Source organism: Amblyomma maculatum, chromosome 2 (assembly GCF_055883805.1).
Source record: "Amblyomma maculatum isolate TAMU_Amacu chromosome 2, ASM5588380v1, whole genome shotgun sequence".
Taxonomy (NCBI): domain Eukaryota; kingdom Metazoa; phylum Arthropoda; class Arachnida; order Ixodida; family Ixodidae; genus Amblyomma; species Amblyomma maculatum.
Window position 1 is genome coordinate 13,840,518 of NC_139345.1, and position 22,884 is coordinate 13,863,401.

Consider the following 22,884-nt stretch of genomic DNA (forward strand, 5'->3'; position numbering starts at 1 on the left):
TTAAATGGGGATGGGGGTGCAATATATTTCCAAATTCCCATGAAGTTTTTTTGTTGATCATATCAAATCATTAGCCGGACTATACCAACATCAGAGCGAAAGCCTCTCCCATTCTCCTCCAAGAACATAACAAATACTAGTTAGAAAATCTGTGGTAGCACTTAGGCCAAATTTGATATAATTGCAAATATATTTTAATGAAAGTATAACACCGATTTAGCTAATCATATTACTGAAAACAACCCAACCAAATGAACTACAATCTATTCATGCAAAAATAGAGCTTTTTATAACTGTGGAAGTTTGTACAGTCAACCCACTGGTTTCGGATCTAAAGTTATCTTGCGAAGTATAGAGTGCAATTGCAGTACAGTAAAATTTGACCTTTAATTCAGACAATATAAACTACGAGCACGGTCCCGGCCAATGCCCATGCAAGTTGATGCCATAGGGCTTTCGTTGATTTGAACACGCGTGGGCTTGCACCAGTTACAATTAGAACGGGTGACCGTGTCAAGGTATATACCCGCGCAGTTGGTGGTCACCAGGTGCTCACCTCAAACGAGCATACTATTTCCGGCACGGAAAACGATTGAAAGGTCCAAATTTCAAAATATATCTTGCAGGCATCCACATCTTAAACAAAAACAAACTAAAGCAACTGAAATGCTGTATAGCAAACTTGCCCATTGCTGAAAATTATAACAATGCAAAAAGTCTTTAGCAGGATGCTCACTTAAATATAAAAAATAGCTCAATACAATCTGGAAAGGAATGTTGTGGCACATTCCACTCAACATCATGGTGTAGAGGTGGGCAACCCTACCTCTGTTCAATGTTATATATTGGTATTCCTGATATCATGTGGATCCAGCTCTAAGAATCCTTTCTTCATTTGACACTGAAGGATACTGACAAATGCCAAATGTCGTTCTGTTCCTGCAGGTGATTGAATGGCTGGTTTGGTTTGTGGGAAAAGTTGCGAGATTAGGTTTAAGCCTTATGAGATTATTATAATAATAATAATTGGTTCACAGGAAGGGAAAGGCGCAGTACCTGTCACACTTGCCCTGTGGACACCTGGACACCGCCGTAAGAGAAGGTGGAAGTGGAAAGAGAGAAAGGGGAGCCGTAGTGGAGGACTAAGAGTAATTTCGACCACCCGGGGACCTTTAACGTGCGCTGACATCGCACAGCACACGGACGCCACTTCGTTTCGTCTCCATCGAAACGCAGCCGCCGTGTCGATGGAGGCGAAACGAAGTGGGGACCGTGTGCTGTGCGATGTCAGCGCACATTAAAGATCCCCAGGTGGTCGAAATTACCCATCTCTGTTCTGGAGATTAGTCTCTGGATTTTAATCCAAATAATCACGCTTTTCAGTTTGCGAAGCTAGAAACTGTGTTTGGGGTGGCAGATTTGAATATGCTACTACTTTATGCAGAGTGAAAGCAGCAAAAAACAGACAGCAAACCTACAGAGAAGTGCATATGAATACAGTTTATTTACAGGCATTACAAGCACCGTCAAAATGTAAGCATGATGTATCTGCAGCATGTTTCTTTTTTGCATGAGTGACACTAGGGAATAATTATCTTCAAATACAATATCTCCAGGTAAAGGCAGGCACAGCAAGCACTACATTCATACAGTAATAATATCGAGCAGTAAAAGTTAGGCATAGGAAATTTTAGCTAAATACTTTTACATGAGAGGCAGCATCAAGCACCTAAACATGTTGCATATTAACACAAAAAGGGAGGTTGAGAATTGCCTATGTGAGATTGAATACACACATATACAGAGAATATGAGCTACCAGCTAAGCAAAAAAAAAAATAAAAATATTAGTGAACACCAGCAAATGACAGGACCAGCAGTGAAAAAGTGCTTTCCAAAGAAAAATTAGTGTTTTTACATGTTTTGTGCAATGATGAAACTTTTCTTGAATAATGTTTCCATTTGTCCGAAATAGGCGATCACCACTTAGTATGTAAAAAAAGCTAGAATTCCATTTTCACTGCGCTCTGCTGAACCCTCTCCTGTAATGCAAGCTAAAAGAAAAAAGAAACAAACAAACTTTGCACTAGATCATCTTGAGCAAAGTGTAGGGCCCACTAATACTAATAACTAAGAATAAAAAAAAAAAAATAGTAAATTGACTTTTTTTTACTTTTTGAAGCCGAACTGCATATTGCAATAAAGCAACCTTCACTACTCGAACAGCTGACTACTCTGCAGCATTATGCGCACGGCAGCTTTTCTAAGAGCATGAATAATACTTCGGGCACAACATGGCAAACACAGCAGCATTCCGGCTAGCACTCTTATCACAGTGATCTTTTATGTAGCACTGGATTTGCAAGGACAGGACATAGTAAACACTTCTAATCACAAAATGCCTGAAGATGCAAAATGAACAGATGGAAAGCTGAGAAATCAGGAGAGTTAGGTTCAGGTACATTGGCACTTTGGTAAATGGTTTACAGCTACAATTTATTTTTGGCCATTAGCATCTGAACTATCTAGAGAGATATTCCATGAGCAACGGTGCTTCATGGACACTATAATGATGCAGCTGTATTAACGGAGGCTTCAAATAATAACTTAACAGCATTCCATAATCTGATGCCTGTGACCTCCTGAAGAAAAACAAACCATTGGCGTTTTAAATCTTGCGGGAAGATGCTCACCTGTGTTTATTCACATGTTAACTGCTCAAACGGCTGCTTGGTACCACACAAGAGATGACAAATGGAGGCAAGGATGTGGAAAACAGACTGACATAATGATTCCTTTGCTGAAACAAGGAAGGGTCCCAGAAGAGGCATGCCATTGCAGCACAAACAGAAAGACTGGGCAGTAAAGGTAGGGTGCACAGACACTGCTGACCCATGGCTACCTTGCAGCATCCATGTAGTGCTGGCGATGCTTGGACAGCATATCAGTGACTGTGATCACCTTCTTTAATATTGGCTGAGAAAAGAAAAAAAAAAAAAAGGTTCAATGTACCAAAGGTCTACAAGGAGGAAAAAAAAAAAACGATTTTTGTGCGTGCAGCATTTTGCACAGACAAACGATGTCTACTAAAGAAGTCGGGATGGAGAACTGCCATCTTGAGCTTTGCTGCAGCCTCCAACTCTAAAAAGGATTGGCCAATATACAGCACAAAAAGAGACAGCCAATAAAACCTCCTCGAGACCTAAAATATTTTAACTGCTTACACAGTCTAGTAGAAACAAAAGCGAAAGAAATGCGGGGCTGTGATGAGACTAGAGTGAAAAAGTAGTGCTGCTTGCTCAATACCACACTAGATCGACTGCAATCAGTGCTTAGACAGACAGTCCATATTCTATTCGATTACAGCTTGCATTTGGCACCATGTTACCGAGTTGCTGATCAAGCTCTCCACAAAAGCTGCACGTGGGCTTTGATGACCACTCTTACTCTCATAAAGCTATGGATTTTTGTGTCACACACAAATCACAGGTGAAGAAACTGGAGCACTGTGAGCAAGGTTAGGAGCCCAATGCCTGTACTGCAGCAATCAATCCAGCTCTGTGCTTGCAGTGTGCTAGTTTTAAGCAAATATCAGTTGTCTTTATAGTCGGTGTTTCATATGAGACAACTAAGGAAATGCAGTTTATATTTTTTACACTTTTTCCAGTTGTTGTATTTGTCCATGACATATTTACTGTGCAATGGATGCAACTGGACCATTTTTGGCCACACAGTAAAACTGAAATTCCTGTGATTCTATGGCATTTTTTGCCACCTCGTGGCTACCAGTATGTGTATTATAGTAGGCGGTATTGCATGCAATGCACCACAGCACAGTAATAGTGTCCTTGATACATGGGTAAACAAGCTGTTATGAGGAATTGCATATTATAAAAACAGAACCTTGAGAATGCCTAATGCAAGGGCACATATACAAACACGAGTATGGCCTGATTTCTTATGAAAATCGTTTTGAATAAATTCACAATTTTACACGAGCACACACGAATGAGGTGACGATTTTCATCAAAAAATTGCATCTTTTGTTGTTGCTTGTTTTATTAGCTCAAACCTTTCCTCTTTGATGTCCACCAACCCCGGCCTCCAATGTAGACGAGAAGTGATAAAAATAAGTGTTGTGAGCATGCGAGGTGACGCACCAATGGGCAGAACTGAGCTGTTTTTATGACTGCTACGAATTTCAAACATGATGTCTACCACGTTTGTGGCATTGCAGGCAGGTTAAAAAGAGCTTTTTTGCATTCTGTGCATCCCCGAGCAGTTTAAAAAAAAATTATAAACAAGCTGTTTCTGTCCCCAAAAGCTGCACCCTGACTCTCAAAAATACCACTGCAATTAGCTCAAAGCTGCTTCACCGCGTGTTGTCGGGTTGCCATGGTTCAGTCAGGGACACACGGGCTTCAAGAAAGTTTTATAGAGACTAGGTATCCTACCTCCTTGGGAATTATTTTACCGAGTAATGCGCGAGACAGTCTGTGAGCCTTAAGGTTGTCTGCTAAAGAAACTGCTGAGCCCAAGTCCCATCAGTGCCACATGGTGAAGAAAGCTTGCACCGAGGATGCTTTTCAGAGGCAACGCTAGGGACTTGCATACGCTGCAGGAGAATTCTAATGAAATGCGGTACTTTGCAGCTCCATAAGCTGCATTTTCCCATGTTTGCTTTAAAAAAAAGCATTCAATCCACTCAATAAACGCTTATCGAAATTTTAAAATACTCTGTTATTTTAAGCAACCTTACTGCTTGTGCAGGACGTTACTTCACCTGCCACCGTTGTATCACTATAATATTTTCTAAGGATGCGCTTTAGTATTTATAAAATACAGCTATGCTATTTTTGATTGTAATTTGTTGTTGTGAATCAGATATAAATTTGCAAAAGCAATTTTTGAACCTTCAAAAAATGTATAGATAGAAAACTTTATTCTCATTGTGCAGAGTGCATTACAATGAAGGAAATGACATACAGCTAACTTCTTTGCTATATTTATACTGAGGTCAAATAGGTGCACAAAAACATCCTTATATTTAAAATGCACGACTTGAATTTAACCAAACTATATAGGCAGGAATTTACACCAGATTTGACAATAGCTCCTAAAAATTGACCAAATCTAAAATTTTTGGCCACCTGGCCCTAATAATTAAGAAAAAAGTTTCATTCTGAAGCATGCTTTCCTCTCTATAGCAGGAAGCAAGTACCTTTTCGTTGCTCTGTGCAAGCAAGTCTTCCTTGTGCATAACACATATATGGTGCAGCGTTGCCAAGTCACGGGCAGGATCCCCAGCAAACGTGTCATCTGGCTCCGGCTTTTCAGGAACATTCTGTGAGCATGTGATGTATACACATAACTATGTTACTTATCTTGCGAGAGACTGCAATGATCACCCCACTGTGTGCAACCTTTGCTGGGGTGTCTGCACCCATAATAACACATACCGGAGCACAGCTAGGCAGACCACTCATGAGATGGACAAACTATACATTTCTGAATATTTAACATTTTTTCAACTATTTTGTTTTCTCTCTCCATCCATTTTCCTATCATCTATAATTTCTTTACCCTTTATCGCGTTCCACCAAATACTAAATCCACAGTGCGAGCAGCACATTCAACTTCTTAATTAAGGAACCAGCGTCTTAGATACACCAGAGCAGTGACATATTGCACTTCAAGTGATAAGCAAGGGAAGGCTAACCAAAACAATGCTGCATACAAATAAATTAAGCACTGCCCAGCAGTGGAAACCTGAACCATCCAGATTTACTATCACTGACTTCCTAACATGCAATGAATGCATAGCTGCAACCCTCTACAGCATGCATGAACTACAACAAGAAGTACCTCATTTCTAAATTCAGCTACATGCCACCTTCGGAGTGGTTAACGTGAGTAGTGATTTGAGCAAGTATGCCCATCATTAACTACATGTTAACCTGTGCTAAGTGTGAACAAAATCCACAAATGAAAAGTGATCAGTGCCACGAAATATCCAATATTTTGCATGATAAAAGTCCATTTGATCCACTGTTTGTGTAGTTTTCCCTCTGGAGAAAGATACCAACGTGGGAATATCCCTCTCAGCATGTGGCTGGTTAGCAGCCAAGCATTGTGACTGATGCTTTTCATTGGCAATAGTATCGAGGGTTTATGGCGCTCCTGTGTCACCATTAATACTGAATGAACCACTCCATACAAGCTTATCACAGGCATGCAGGATAAGGTGGCACATCCGTGTGATTGCTACTCAGATGCAGCAACAAGAAATAAGCTGTGCGGCTGCACTTACAGCTATTTCATCCAGGAAGCGAATCATTCGATTTTTGTTCTTCAGTATGAAAGGGTTCACAACTTCCATCCAGGGCTCCTGTTAAAAGAGATCAGAGCAATAATGCTGGTGCGTCCCAGTGTGGCTTTCTTTCTGGCTCACCTTTGCCCCAAACTCGACAAGATTGGCCAGATTCTGCAGGCATTTGGCCACCAGTATGAGACTGCGTGACGCTGTCTCCGATGGAGTATCTAGAGAGGGACAGAATTTCACAGGGCTGTTCAGCATTCCTCCTTTCACACCCCACCGGAGGCACTCAACTCCACTGTTTCTCCTGGCACAGCTGTTCTTTCAACACAATAATAGCGTTAAAGGCCCTGTTCACTAGAAAATCCAGCATCGGCATTGTGAGCGAAAAGTCACGAGTGTGGCGCTGGCTGGCGATAGCCAGCAGCTGACATGGCCATGCACTGACATTATGTTTGGCAGGAGTTGCCAACTCAGGCCTCTCCTGCCATATGGGAGGGCGATATCAGAATCAGCCTGCCAGGACCCTTGAATTCAAGTTACCCATTGGCCACGCAGACACATTCATATGGCTTGGTTAAAGCAGGGATTTTTATGTGGGTCGGTAGCTTACGCTATTGCATCATTTAAAGACGGAGCTCTCCCATAGTTTACCGCTGACTTATAGCAACAGCCAACCACATGAGAGTTCCCAATGCAGCAGAGCTCAAATTGTAGCAGAAGGAAAGTGTAATGGTGCCAACAAAGAAATACTAGCACCAGAGATTAGCACAGGTAGCTAACTACATTTCACACTTCTTACTTTAGTTGCTCTTGACTAATATAAAAAGCACCTGTTAAATTTATTCCTAAGAAAGTGTTTTAAGCAAAAAGCGTCCAATTTCATGCATCAGCTACTATGCTTTAACAATTAGAAGCACTACAAGTGACCAGAAGGACATATAAAAATAAATGCCAGAAAATGTAAAAAGGACTTCCTTTGCATAATAAGAAGCAATATACAAAGAAATCTTTGGTCCTCTCATGTAAACACCACTTTATAGGAAAAAATTAGAGTTGTGCAAATTTGCTCACCACTCATTTGCACATTCACATAAGTTTCTAAGAAAGAGAAATCCATACCACTAATAAGGTTGAACTGCCTTGGATTCAATATGGCTGGGCACAAAAGCCGGAGGAAAATGAATCCACTGCAAAGCAAGAGAAAAATCATGGGTTGGTGACAGGAAAATTACATTTGAAAATTACGTGCATATATTGCAGATATGTTTCGGAAAGTTTTAACTGCTAAGCATTGCGATTTTTGTTGTTCAGTAAGGAGTCTGCGCAGATAACAATGACCCATTATTGTGTTGTCTTCGTTTCTGTCATCTTTGTCCATTGCACTGCACTGCCTTTAGTCTTGAAAAAGCAGGCTGACACTATGGTGCTGCCATTTGCGCTGCTGCTAACAGCAAGAAATGGCTGCTGGTATCGCCAGTGCTTTTATACTGATGACAGTTTCAAAGTCACTTTAGTTCTTTAAACCGTAAGTTTGATAAAACCTATGCCTCTGAGTTGATGCAAAGCTCGTTACTGCCATAGTCCACCGCCTAGTTAATGTCAGGATTAGCCGATGCCAATTATTTATAATGAAAGTGATGTCCAAAAATAATGTTTTATAGTGTCCTGCCATATTTCTTAGCCTTAGAGGTCAGTATACGTTTATTCAGGCAAGGAGCTTTCCATTGCTGCAAAGAAAATATAGTTGATATATGTTGCCAGAGTGTCTCTTTAAACTTAAATTAACCCACCATCTAGGAGCTGGTCACGATGTGGTTACAACTGCTGCACTGGCACGCTGCCTTTCGAGACTACTCTAAGATGTTTACAAAACATAAAGTGCTCCTCAATGGCACATCTCTTCCAACAGTGCAAAGCCTTGGAATGCTGGTCATTGAAGCGTACATTACACACTTCTAACATTAATTAACCTTACCTGACCACTCTGGTCTTCACCATGGGATCATGAGGCCATTTGGATGCCACCTTCTTCTGGAGGCAGTAACAAATGTACCTCAATGTCCTAAAAAAAAAAAAAAAGTAAAAATCAATTACTGTATACATATGCACCAAGAAGCGAGGCAGATAAGCACTACAAGCTGATAACAGCAGACTGCTGGCCTTGGTACAGGGTTTGCCACAATAACTTCAGTGTGAAACAGAAATTAAGAAAGAGAGAGGGTGGCAAGCATTCTCTATTCGAGATTCCCTCTTACACCAAGCACACGTGCTGTGAAAAAGTTCGTGTTGGCTATGTGAACCGGTTTGTTTCACTCTTGGTGAGCGAAGAGGAAGCACAGCAAGGAGGCCTCATACGCGAGCAACTGGAAACAAAGCGCATGCTGTTTCCTTTAAGACCTCAAGTCCCACACCTGACCACTGCTTTTCTGTCTGATCCGCTTTCTGTGACCTTAAAGACGGAGAAACTGCTGCACTGCGCACTACAGAGACGTGGCATCAGAGGGGGCAATGGCAGCTGTTGAGCCGCGTGTCTCATCAGTGTGTCCATAAATTTGGACCTATCCAACTCTGCTTAACCTGGCCAAGTAGTGCTGGCACGCCCACTTTACATTCAATTACCCACGCAGATCGGCTGCGATATTCTTTCTTACTGTCCTGTTTTGCATACCACACTATACAATAACCACTACAAACTAAACAAGTCTGTGTATGACGTTTAAGGCTGATTCACACGATGGACCGTCTGTCCGCAAACCGCATATTATGTGTTCATATGTCACTACTATGCGAGGCACGCTGTTGTCCCATGGAGCTGTCCAGCGAGAAATGTCAAATGCCTTTTCTCCAGTGGAGTTTCGAGGCAGGCCGCGAAGCTGTTTCCGGTAGGTGTGGTAACCTGCCCATTCTTCCCAGAAATGGGCTCCCTTTCCGCAGGCATGCAGCCTGCGACTGCTGTCGTGGGACAATAGAAGGAAATGGGTCTTCGCACTGCTGCCCTGTAGTTATACTCCATCCCTGTGAAAGGCAGTGGCGCCCTGGTGCACTATAATAGATAACTGTGCTTTTGCTGTCACCCCACCGATTCGGGACGCTAGTGCAGGCACCCCTGCCTTTCGCAGTGCTGCAAACAGCTTGTGAGACGGAGTATAGTCGATTGTTAGGGATAGGGATGCGGAGGTGGGAAGTTTGACAGAGAGGGGTCAGTAAGCCTGAGGTGCGCACGGACAAAAGCTTCTCTCCTTCCTTTGCCTGCCTATCGGCGTTGCCAATAGCTTAATTAGCAACTTCTTTGATTTGTCCTGCGTGTCATCTGCTTTTTGGTCTGCTGAGTCCCTTGACGGCATCGGACCAATGACAGTGATGAGTGAATAGGTAATACACGTTCCGCGGATCGATGGTCCGTCATGTGGATCGGCCTTTGTGAGGTGTACGCTGCTACCATCCTTGGTCTCGCACACAGTTATCAGCAACAAGCCAATGTTGTTGACACTCTTCTATCTCTCTCTCTCTCTTTCATTTTCTGTTTGCAAGTTGCTGCGTTTACTCTGTCCAAGCCGCTGAAAGTGCTACCCTCCTTGTAGGCGCAAAAAACCTTCCGGCAAAAAACCGAAAATGAAAGTGTTGATAACACAGGCCAAATGCCTCACTGACAGTGAAGTGACTGGCCGAAGCCACCAAGTGTGCGTTTGCCAGAGAAATTCCAGTGCTTGGCACAGATGTACACTGCATTTACCAGTGTAAGCTGTGCTTTTTTCTAGACATTTTTTTTTTTTGCTGGCACAGCTTACACATAATGAAAAATTGCGCACCACTGCATGCCATCTTTTGCTGTTCGAGTAACCAAGTTAGAAAAGAAAAGCGATGTGTAGAAAAAAAAATGGAGTCACTGGAAAGTCATCGAATCGCAATCCACTTCCACAGAGAGCATCTAGTAATGCCTGCAGAGTGGTAAGTGCATACTCTTCAGGACCATTTGCACAGGCTCAGATAGCTCCCCATGAAAATAGTTCTTGTTGGTGAAACACAGATTGTGCTATGCTAAAACTATATTTAAAATGCTATCCTAAAGGAGGAATTACACAGTATTGCCCTGACCAAACTGAATGCAACAATGGCATGAAGCCGATTTCGTTGAGACACCCCGTCCAGTCATATTATTGAAAGTTTTGAGTTCAGTGTCGCAGCTGTATCGCAGCTGTATCGCTTCGCACATACTGTGCACTGTTCTTGCTCGACACAATGCCGCTTATGAGGCACAAAAGCTATGGTGTAAAACTGGCAATCGGTGCTACCAGAATGATGCCCATGCTCATGATACCTAACGACCGCGTGAACGATTCTTGGGAGGAAGTACTTATCGGCTAGTGAAAACATGGACTTTGGTGCAGATTAATTAATTTCACTGTAATGTCACACTATGAAGAAGGCTTTGAATTTTGCCACAGTTTGGTGCAATTGGCATAGCAATCACAACATCACTGGACTGACCTTTATTCTTGTCAAAAAAAAAAAATAATAAAGAAAGAATTGACTGACTGACTGAATGCTTCTTCCCCAAGAAGGCAGATGTTAGCAACCACTAAAGGGGCAAAAGCATGTACCCACCGGCAGCAATGTTCCACAGATGAGAAGATGGATTCAACAACTGAATCAAGCACAGAAAGCAAGTGTTCAGCATTGGCACAGGCCTCTGAAGGGCTGTCAAGTTTGCTGGGATTCAGCTGGCAACAAAGAAAATGATATTATCAAACTGGGGCTACAAAGAAAATGGTGATCTAATTGTGTTGCCTTCTACTCCTAGCATCTATTAACGCTAGCAAAAGAATTCATTTCAGCAAGCTGCACTCGTTCAAACAACACTGAACCAGCAGAGCAGTGCAAAATATTACATTCAAAGAATTAAAATTAACACAAGAAGTGATGCTGGCAATTAGTAATAATCAGGTTTGAGAGCATGTAAACTAGTTCATGTTAGCATGGCTGAAGCAAAAATGATTAGCAATGGTGATACAGCATGCTTTGGTGCTTTTCATTATAATTGACTTTTCAGATACATACACTCTTACTACATATGCGGAGGTTCTTGAAGCTAGATTCACAAAGTGAGTATTAAGCATGCCACGCTTCGCACGCGGAGATAAAGGCAGAGCTCAGTCACCTCGCAGGACTGCCTCCCATCCATGACACGGATAATGGACTCGTAAACGGTGTGCTTCAGAAACTCGTGGCCTGTCGAGCGCATGTAATGGTCCATCAGCGTCGTCGTCAATGACGTCGTGCGAAACAACGTTGATGTCTCCTCTGCATTATGGCAAGGAAAGGCGCCACAACAAAAATTTAATGAGCTTGTTTCTCGAGTGGAACTCTCATAACACTGAAAACTCCAGGACTTTTAATGCTATTTCTTGAAGGGATAGAATTGACAGCAGTGTCCCCAAATATTGTTATTAAATGTTTTAAGGTTAGAAGAATTTCAAATGCAATGAACTGAAGCAAAGAGGTCTTTATTCATGAGGGTGGTGAAGAGTCAGGCCTTAGCAGTGGAAACAGTGACAGCAATGAAGAACCCTTATAGTGGTGAAAATGGCCAAGAGCATTTTGTGACAGGCTTTGTCGCAGGTGAAAATTCACTTAGAAGCAGCTTCAAAGTGGTTTATACATAGCAGGAGTCCCATAACGATAAATGACAAATGCAAATATAGAGGGTGTTACCATTAATTTGTCCCATGATTAAAAAAAATATTAGCTGTGCTTTAGCTTGTGGTTAAACCTGGAGTTACGCAAGAGCTACATCTGCATGGCTGCGCTTAGGTTCGGCTTGAAAGTAAAGACATGACTTTTGCACAAAGTAGTTTACTCTATGGTTTCAGCTTTATTTATGAAAGGCGTCGCACGGATGCCTGGCATGTGCAGTGCAAGACCACAGCAGTTGTGACTACTGATTACTAGTGACTTGGCTACCGGCTAAAGCTTGTGACAGATACTGCGCCTTTTCTTTCCTGTAAACCAATATCCGCTGATGTCTACTCTACTGCGTCTGCTTCTGTAAGCTGTGTGGTGCGGCATACGCACCAAATGAAAGGCTCCGCAAGGACACCTGGATCGGATGCCTGTCAGGGTCAGCTTCGTATATGCATGAATCACGTGGTGACGTCATGACCAGATGTGACGTTATCATGGCGTCACATCAGGTTATTAGTCATAGCAAGATGTGACGTCATGATGACGTTACATACGGCCAATGACGTCATCACAATAATTTCTGTCATTAGCCATGACTAATGGCTAATTAGTACTAGTTAGCCATTAGTTAGTACTAGTCATAACTATCACTAGTACTAGTTAAGGTGCGACATCACTGATGACGTCATCAGCTGCTTTGCTCGTCACGACCCCTGTGCCCTAGCTGCTTAAAAGACATTGCGCAGCCATGGTGACGGAACGGTGGTGCCACAGCTCAGCGCGCAGCCATGCTGACATTGTGAAGCAGCTGGTGTAGTGTAGCTTTCGCTACAAAAAATAACGACAGCATGGATTTGAAGTTTGAATGGTGCAGGGTTGGGCAGAAGTATTGACGGTCGGCATATTTGTTTAAATGTGCCCAAATTTACTTATTGTGTAAAACAAGATGAGAGATTTTATGCGAGAGCATACTGGGTTCATTGTGCTGAAAAGCTGCCGTCATACCTTAGTTTTGCGAAACGTGTTGAAAAAAAGACGCGTGATTTCGTATCAAAAGTTGTGACGCAGTCGTTCTCGTTCCTTGTACAGCATTCAAGGTGGTGTCATACCATTTCACTTGCCATTTACAATCCAGTATCATCCTAATAAGTCGCTCCAACTATGTCAACAGTAGTGGTCAAACTAATGGGCAGTGTCCCGCTGTCACCAGCGCATTGTCATCATGCGCACTCTAAATGTGCACCGAGGTGACTCCCAGCATGGGCAGTTCTCACCATTGTTGATACAGTCGAGCCATGACAAGCCATCATCATCATCATCATCATCAGCCTGATTATACCCACTGCAGGGCGAAGGCCTCTCCCATATTTCTCCACTTAACCCGGTTCTGTGCTAGCTGCATCCACTTGACCCCTGCGAACTTCTTAATCTCATCCACCCACCTAACTTTCTGCCGCCCCCTGCTACGCTTTCCTTCCCTTGGAATCCAGTTTGTTACCCTCAGCGACCATCGGTTATCCTCTCTTCGCACTACATATCCCGCCCATGTCCATTTCTTCTTCTTAATTTCCACTTGAATGTCGGTAACTTGAGTTATTTCTCTGACCCACTCTGCACGCTTTCTATCTCTTAATGTTACCCCTACCATTTTTTGTTCCATAGCCCTCTGGGTTGTCCTCAACTCAAGTAGAACTCTCTTGGTTAGCCTCCATGTTTCAGCCCCATAGGTGAGTACAGGCAAGATGCAACTGTTGTACACTTTCCTCTTGAGCGATACCGGTAAGCTGCTAGTCATAATCTGCGAGTGCTTGCCAAATGCGCTCCATCCCAATTTTATTCTTCTTGTTATTTCCTTTTCATGGTCCGGATCTGCGGTTACTACCTGTCCTAAGTAGACATATTCGCCTACTACTTCCAGTATTTCGCTACCTAATGTAAACTGCTGTTCCTTCCCGAGGCTGTTGAACATTACCTTAGTTTTCTGCATATTGATTTTCAAGCCTACCTTTCTACTTTTTCTGTCCAGCTCATCAATCATTATTTGCAGTGCAGCGGTGGCGTAGCGGTAGAACATCCGCCTCGCATGCAAGAGGACTGGGGTTCAAATCCCGGTCAAATTCTCCACCGGATGAAAAAAAAAAAAAAAAGATAAAAAATCCGCGTGTCGATGGAGTTGCATACACAGGTTTGGGGTGCGACCTGATGCCGGTGAACACCTCCGGCAACGCACTCCCTCACCAGAACAGGAGTTGGCCACCCTGGTACAGTAATTGGCCACAACCTCCTATGATAAGTTCCATAAAACCCCGGCCCTCAGTCACTAGCGGCTGCGGAACAACTGACCACGGCGGCGGTCAGACCTGTGATGCAGCAGGGGGTGCTAAGAAAGCCTGGCTCCGCTGGACAGGCCGCCATTGGAAACTGACCCTGGCAACGTTTAATGCTAGAACCCTAGCTAGTGAAGCTAGTTTAGCAGTGCTGTTAGAGGAACTAGAGGGCATGAAATGGGATGTCATAGGGCTTAGTGAAGTTAGGAGGCCGAATGAGGCATATACTGTACTGAAGGATGGGCATGTACTGTGTTATCGAGGTTTACCAGAGAGGCGACAACTAGGAGTAGGTTTCCTTGTCAATAAGTACATAGCGGGTAATATAGATGAATTCTATAGTATTAATGAGAGGGTTGCAGGCATCGTAATTAGGCTTAATAAGCGGTATAAACTGAAGGTTGTACAGGCCTATGCACCTACATGTAGTTATGATGACCAGGCAGTTGAAAGCTTCTATGAAGATGTAGAATCGGCAATGCGAAAAGCAAAGACGCAGTATACTGTACTAATGGGCGACTTCAATGCCAAGGTAGGGAAAAAACAGGCAGGAGACAGGGTAGTAGGTGACTATGGCATTGGTTCTAGGAATAGCAGGGGGGAGTTACTAGTTGAGTTTGCAGAGCGCAATAACTTACGAATCATGAATACCTTCTTCAGCAAACGGAAAAACCGGAAATGGACATGGAAAAGTCCTAACGGAGACACTAAAAATGAAATCGACTTCATAATGTGTTCAACCCCCGCCATTGTGCAGGATGTAGAGGTAATCGGGAAAGTGCAATGCAGTGACCACAGGATGGTGAGGTCCCGAATTAGCCTAAATCTGAAGAAGGAACGCAACAGATTAGTAAGAAAGAAACCCATCAACGAATTAGCGGTGAGGGGGAGGACAGAAGAGTTCAGGATCTCGCTACAGAATAGGTATTCAGCTCTAACTGAGGATGGCGACAATACCCTAGAGGCAAGGAACAATAATTTCAGAGATATCATTACTGAGTGCGCGGTAGAAGTAGGCGGTAGGATAGTTAGAGAAGATACCGGTAAGCTGTCTAAGGAGACGAAAGATTTGATTAAGAAACGCCAGAGTATGAAAGCTTCCAATCCAACAGACCAGATCGAATTGGCCTAGATATCAAAGCTAATCAATAAGCGCAAGGTGGCCGATATAAGGAAGTATACCATGGAGAAAATTGAGCATGCTGTAAAGAACGGGGGAAGCCTTAAAGCGGTAAAGAAGAAATTGGGCATAGGCAAAAACCAGATGTATGCGATAAGGGACAAGGCGGGCAACGTCATCACTAAAATGGACAAGATAGTGAAAGTAGCCGAGGAGTTCTATACAGATCTCTACAGTAGCCAAAGTAGTCAGGACCGTAATGATATTGGCGGTAGGGAAAAACAGTTAGACGTTCCACCAGTGACGAAGGACGAGGTCAAGAAAGCACTAGAAACTATGAAAAGGGGGAAATCAGCTGGAGAGGATCAGATAACTACAGACTTGCTGAAGGATGGGGGGGATATCGTGCTAGAAAAACTGGTCACCCTGTATACGTAGTGCCTGGTGTCATCGACGGTACCGGAACCATGGAAGAATGCAAACATTATCCTCATTCACAAGAAAGGGGACTCTAAGGACCTTAAAAATTACAGACCAATCAGCCGTATAAGGTATTTACTAAGGTAATCGCTAATAGAATCAGGACAACCTTAGACTGCAATCAAGCAAAGGATCAAGCAGGGTTTCGGAAACGGTACTCTACTATCGATCATATCCATACCATCAATCAGGTGATAGAAAAATACTCGGAATATAACCAGCCCTTATACATAGCATTCATTGATTACGAAAAAGCATTTGACTCAGTTGAAACCTTGGCGGTGATGCAGGCGTTGCGAAATCAGGGGGTAGACGAGCCGTACGTGAAAGTGCTGGAAGATATATAAAGTGGCTGCACAGCAGCCATAGTTCTACATAAAGAAAGTAACAAAATTCCCATAAAGAAAGGTGTTAGGTAAGGAGACACAATCTCCCCAGTACTATTCACAGCTTGTTTAGAGGAAGTATTCAGAGACTTGGAATGGGAGCAGTTAGGAATAAGGGTAGATGGAGAATACCTCAGTAATCTGCGATTTGCTGATGACATTGCCTTGCTAAGCAACTCGGGGGATGAACTGCAAATAATGACAAGCCATGCTGATATTTTAAATGGCTGCAATTGTGCTCGTGATGTGTCATGCAGGAATGTACAATTGCAATGCTACTACAGAGTTTGCATTGCAGTGTCATTCTAAGAAAGCTACAATGGAACCAGTAAATAATGACATAGCAGACAAAAATGTAACACTTAGCAACATAACAGCAGAGTCCTACTGTACAGGACTTCTGACCTACTCTCTGTGCTGCACATACTCTGCTATCTCTGACACATGAAAATGATACCTCAGAACACAGCTTTAATGAAAACATGTCAACAGCATTAATAAGGTAAACATGTACAGATTTTGCCAAAAATACACAGCCCAAGGGTTTTGCTTCTAAGCCCCATAGTGGGGCATCTGCACCGTCCGAGATCCAGTAGACAGCAAATCTAGTCCCCATTATTCTCTATGCTTACCTATATATTCCAGTATTGCTTCCAGGGGCTTAGTTAGAGTGCTTAGAAACGAACCCCTTAGGCCGTATATTTTTGACAAAGGCTGTACATTTGACATCCAAAGGTTATGGGACACCATATCAAAGGTACACTGCTTAAATTTATTAGAGGATTATAATGCGTTCCATAAACTTTTAACTGCTGGTGCACATAAAGCTCAAAGAAAATTACTTTTCTAAGGTACCTTAGATGAGAGATATCCTTGAGGCAGACAAATTAGATCGCATCAAGTTTGTTCCCTAAATAAACGTCACAGTAGGCAGTACAACTGCTGCAAAAGTCAAAAGTCTAAAAACATGGTGCCAATGGTCTTGGAGGATTAATAATGTCAACCTATTTACCACAAATTCTGTAGCTTGTTTTTTCTCCTTTTTCTCAGTTTTTCCTCTACTAAAAGGTTCTTCACCACTATATTGCATACAAAAAACAATGCAATGCAGTATTCAGAGCAAACTATGCGAATTCCTACTGCAGAAAGGTCAGGCATTTGAGAGAATGTGCTGATGTCTGTGCCAGTGTAGTTGCAAACGGCTAGGAAACCATTTAAGTTTCCTCTCGCCCAATACAGGAAATCTACAGACCCCACCACACTAGTCCAGAGTGCTCCAGTGGTATCCTCCAGAGTAAATGGCACAAAATCTTATCACAACTACTATATTCTATTTTATTCGTCTGCACATAAAAACAAGTATTGTCACTGAAAGCGGGTACCTGCTTTAAAATTAAGCTTCATTTCCACTGCACAGCACCGCTTGATCAAGTGCTCTACACAAGCGTGAATGAGTTTGTGCATTCATCTTCCAACAATTTCTTTAATAGAGGTAAATAATCACACATCATGCGATCATCTTTCTGTTTCTTCACGGTTACGTTTCTTCACTTTGCGCTTATGCTACAGGTTTTCGATTTATTGGTGACATGAGATGCTTGGGTGCTCGCAATTGCCGCGCAACAGATATATAAGCCCCACATTAAGCAAGCCGCACAAACTTGCCTTTATGGCCTAGAAGTAGTCCGCCTTATTCGCCACCCAAGAGGCCTGGAAGGTTGATTCCTATCCCATCCTCCCAACTCAAATGAGCAAAACTAAGTTGTCAACTTCTCCAAATTCGTGACATGTGGCATCGTTATGTCATGTTACATCGTTACTTATGAATGGGTGCTCAGCCATGTCATCTGCCAACTATCACTTGCCACTAACCTTTACGATCAGACTTGGCTTCATGCTTGGCTCCTGTTCCATGACTGGCTCGGCAAAGGCTCGGTAGCTTCTTTATACAAATCATATGACCTTGTGATGTCATGAATTATGTGGTTCCTTGATGTAGTGTTTGTCTAGAGTATGTTACTCAAGGTGAAAGATCAAAGGTCAATGTCATGGGACAGCACTGATGTTACTGTGGTTTGACTTTGAAGGCTTGACCTTGAGCTTGGCTGAAGGTAAAATGCCTAGCACAATATGAAACTAGGCTTTCGCACTGAATAGAGCTACATAGCTCTATTTAGTACTCTAGCAGTATTCAGCACTCTAAATAAAGAAAGACTGCTAGGGATTTAATTAAGACGTAACTGCTTTAAGCGAGTTTAGCAAAGTGTTAAATGTTTTTGTTTTATTTTTTTCACAGCATACAATTGGAGATATATTTCGCTGGTTCAAAACCAATCGCAAACAGCCTTCAACTCAACTAGCAAATGGATGGTAAAAAAGAAGCAATAAGGTATCGCTGTATGAAGAAGGGTTGCATAACTATTTTGATATTAGGGAAGAAGTCAGGCACCAAATGAAGGTTTGTTAACGATGCTGTATGAGCAAATGGCATGTAGTCGTCCCACTCGCCACTTTGGTATCTCAGCAATGACTGGTGTTAAAGTTGATCTGGCAACCAGCAAGGCATCACATAAGAAAATTGAGGAGAGGCAAGGCTGGACAATGGCTTTCGCATTAAAAGAGGAATGTGAGCAAAAGAAGAAAGGAAAGGTCCAGCGCACCCTCGAGGTCGATCTCCCGGTTGTTCATGTCCCTGAGCAGGAGCGCCTCCTTTCTCTCGTAGCGGAACACCCGGAGCACGGCACTGGCCAGGGGAGTGCGATCCTTGTGGCACAAGTCTGCCAGAACGCTCACCAGGTGGAGCTCCTCATCCACTACCAACTGCCACATAAGGCACGAGAGATCGAAGTTGTGTTGCCAACATGGATACTGCAAGCTGCACATGCCTGGCTACATCAAGCATCACATAATGTGCAATTTCATTAATTTGCTCTTCAACAGTTAATTGACAGAGGTAGGTGACAGGCACCATGAGTAACAAGTAACCAATGCTGTTGTCATCTTAATGCTGACACAGGAGCAACTACCAACACATCACATGCAACTAGCTACATATTTTGCAAGCATTACTTGCACTTATCGGGGGCAAAGTACACCAAATTCGAGGAATCAGCCCCACTGCTATACTATTTCCAAAGTACCGCTTTCTCATGCTTATCCACATTTTTCAGCAGTTCTGGCGGGTAGAGATTTTCTATCAAAACAGGCTGCCCTTATTGACGATTTTCATGAAATGGACGTAACACAGCAGTAGTGGTGATAGGTACACATGCTGTTTGTTCTACCACATGAGTAGTTAACTAGCACATTCAAATATTGTTGCCAGAATTTTGCAGTAAATATACGTCTTAGGAGTGCTATTATAGGAATGCCTGAATGGTGACAAAATGAAAGTCACTGTCACTGCACGAGTTTTCCGGTACAAGCAATGCAGAGAGTAAGGAACAGAAAATTTCCTCGCTGTAGTGGAGTGCTTGCAGGGCCATGACAAAACAGTGCACATCAAGCACCCATTCTATTTCAAGAAAGATGATTTGCTTGGGCTGGAAAGGACCTAGATATGTAAAAATGAGGTGTAATTAGTAAACAGATGTCACTGAGTATACAATTATTGGGCATACGTCGAGGGAAAAAAGTTTCACGACGCCCATCTATGTAATTACGGGCCTGATTACAGCATGCGTGTATGTTGGTATGTGCACTGACATCTATGGAGAGAATGAAAGTGATTTCATATTCATTCTGGTTATTTTGCATTTCCTTGTTACCCAATCAGCCTTGGCTGCCAATGAGATAGAGAGATAGGTGCATGGCAAGAATTGATTAGAATCTGACAGAAGGAATTATATCGTAACAGCCTCTCCAAGCATTAATAACTTGCCCCCAACTATTTCATGCTGCAAAATTAGTGTTGGTTTTTACAATCACTATCCGAGCAGCAATTTTACTAGATGCAACTGACCACTGCACGCACCTCCTTGAATGCCGTGTACTCAGCCAGTGGCATGATGACCTCGTGTACGTAGCGAATGCGCACACGCAGGGACCCCCAATCCTCACGGATGGGTGGTGTAAGCCCCCCCAAGGAGAACCACTCTTCGGTCTCTTCACAGTTGACCAGGCTGTCCAACTCAACAGTAACTTCCGCTGGAAGGAAAGAAGCAGAGGAACAGGCGGTGGCTGGTCACTAGATGGTTTGATTTGGTTTCTGGGGATTAACACCCCCAAAGTGACTGAGGCTATGCTCAGGCTATGAGAGGCACTGTAGTGAAAAGCTTTGGAAATTTCGACGCCCCGGGGTTCTTTAACATGCACTAACGTTGCACAGCACACTTGCTTTTAGCCTAAATTAAAATGCGGCCGCCGCGGCCAGGATTCGATCCCGCATTCTTAGGCACAGCAGTCGAGCGCCCTAACCACTGCACCACCACGGTGGGGTGGCTGATCACTAAAGAAACACTGCTAAATGTCATGCAAGTACAAGAGAGCATTGTGCCACTTACCCATTTCCATGTCTTTTGACCTTTTCCCTTTAGTGTAAAGAGTAATGGTGAAAGATGTGACGTCTGACGGAAGATCCCTGTGGAGATGCAACAGCTATGATGAATTCGCCAGAGATAACTGGAACTAACGAACTTGTTGAGAACATCTTGATGATCCTTAGTAGTCAGGTCTAAAACAATGGCCATCTTATAGCACTCACAAAATGTGATTAAAAACAGCCCCTTTCACTTCAAAAGAGACAGAGTCCTACTAAGCTGTGCCAAACACTCTAAGGTTGCATACCTTTGGAATTCCTTAACAAGTAGTACATTTCACAATGAAATCTTGTAAAGACATGTCTTAATGTCTTAACTCAATCCTCTGAACACTCAACAGTTTCTAAATTTAATACAGAAAAATTTACCATTTGAGGTAAAAAAATGTGTCAATAAAAAACTGGCTTTTCGATCGAGACAAGCATATCAGTAAAAAGGAATAGGACAAAGAAAGGAGATAGAGATGGTGACAACGCAAGCCAGCAATCCTGACAGTGGAGCAAATCATTTTCGAAACTTCACAAAACTAGAACAAATATGCATCAAGTAACATCTCTGCATGCCCATGTTTTTACCCCACAGCTCTGAACGTCAGTAGCTTCACAAGGAAAACACTGCAGTCAGTAAGCTCAGGAAGACAACAAAACAAGGGAAAGAACAACAACGATGACACGGAGAACAATGCAAAAAGAGCTCACTCGAGCAGAAAGTCCTCTTCCCAGATTGGATCAGGTGGGCACTTGACCTGAGTGCGGCACACCTTCACCTGATGCCAACAGGAAATTGGGATGGAGGATGTCAAAGAAAAAAAATGAAATGGGGATAAAGCGTGATGAGACATTAGCCACTCAAACTGTGTGTAGGCAGCAGGGACTGATAACTTGCAGAGTAGCATCCTCACACAAAGTGCAGAAGCTTTACTGGCAAATGAGAAAAGAGACAGAAAAACTTATTTAATGACGTGCCTGGCACTCATGAGATGGCTAGGCTGTAATATGAGGTGGAGAATATCGACTGATTCAGCAATGTGAATGCAAGGGCAGTGCGCACACAAGTTCCGCCCAGCTTTTGTTCATCCCAGTGAAAAATGCAAGCAAGCGTTTTTAATGGTGAAGCAAATCAATGAAGTGCACCTAGTAAGCACCTTAAATTATGCCCCCGCCACCTCAATGCCAGTGAATTACACTATACATGACAAGAGAGAACAAAACAATGCTGCAACAAAAAATGACGACAGCGCAGCTGAATGTGGTACACAGCCAGAAAAGCAGAGCATGCAAGGCAGGTGGAGGAAAAAGCTTATGGATATGACGCATCTGTGTTAGCCTTATTGAACAAGATCGCAACATGATGCAACACAAGCAATCAAAGACGAAGAAGCATAGATGCTCGACACAATGGACTGCCCAGCAAATGTGAAATCAAACAGGTGGTCTGGACAGAAACAGCTGCCAGACCAGAGCCAACCAAGGAAGCAGAGCATCAAGTCCTATGCTGAGGAAAAGCACATGCAGGAGAACAGATGTGCAAGCTACAAACAGTTGCCTGATGAGAGCCAGTCAAGCAAGCACAAATGGCACCATGTAATGGAACCAGTCATGTATGCCTTTTCATAAATGCTGTACATGCAGCTGAGGCACTTGTTTGATGTACACTAAGGCAGCCCTTTATGGCATTAAACAGAGCAGGACAAATATTAGTCTCTGCTATACATGCGCACTTACTATGTACAGAACATAACAGTACAACATTCAAAAGAGAGAGAGAGAGAGAGAGAGAGAGAGAGAGAGAGAGAGAGAGAGAGAGAGAGAGAGAGAGAGAGAGAGAGAGAGAGAGAGAGAGAGAGAGAGAGAGAGAGAGAGAGAGAGAGAGAGAGAGAGAGAGAGGGCAGAACATTTCACAGAACTTGTTATAGGCAAGTCAGTGAGCTCTTTTGAGGTGGCAGTGCAGTAGTGAATTAGAAAGGATCCTGCACATCCCAATCAATCACTAACTTTACAAGTTAAAAGGTAGGATCATTCATCACATATTTG

At 43.0% G+C, this 22,884-nt stretch overlaps 1 protein-coding gene across 1 annotated transcript in view; it reads right to left on the minus strand.

The window, feature by feature from the left end:
• Positions 1-1,485: 1,485 nt before the first annotated feature.
• Positions 1,486-22,884, minus strand: part of vap (RAS p21 protein activator vap) — a 41,147-nt gene continuing 19,748 nt past the window's right edge. Inside the window, exons 14-25 of the mRNA XM_084593291.1 lie at positions 21,550-21,617; positions 20,816-20,892; positions 20,287-20,459; positions 18,974-19,133; positions 11,477-11,619; positions 10,924-11,039; positions 8,294-8,380; positions 7,438-7,505; positions 6,451-6,539; positions 6,310-6,387; positions 5,221-5,343; positions 1,486-2,975 (exon numbers count right to left, since the gene is read on the minus strand). Coding sequence (XP_084449417.1) covers positions 2,898-2,975; positions 5,221-5,343; positions 6,310-6,387; positions 6,451-6,539; positions 7,438-7,505; positions 8,294-8,380; positions 10,924-11,039; positions 11,477-11,619; positions 18,974-19,133; positions 20,287-20,459; positions 20,816-20,892; positions 21,550-21,617 — 1,260 coding nt within the window. The 3' untranslated portion in view covers positions 1,486-2,897. The remainder of the gene's footprint in view (positions 2,976-5,220; positions 5,344-6,309; positions 6,388-6,450; positions 6,540-7,437; positions 7,506-8,293; positions 8,381-10,923; positions 11,040-11,476; positions 11,620-18,973; positions 19,134-20,286; positions 20,460-20,815; positions 20,893-21,549; positions 21,618-22,884) is intronic.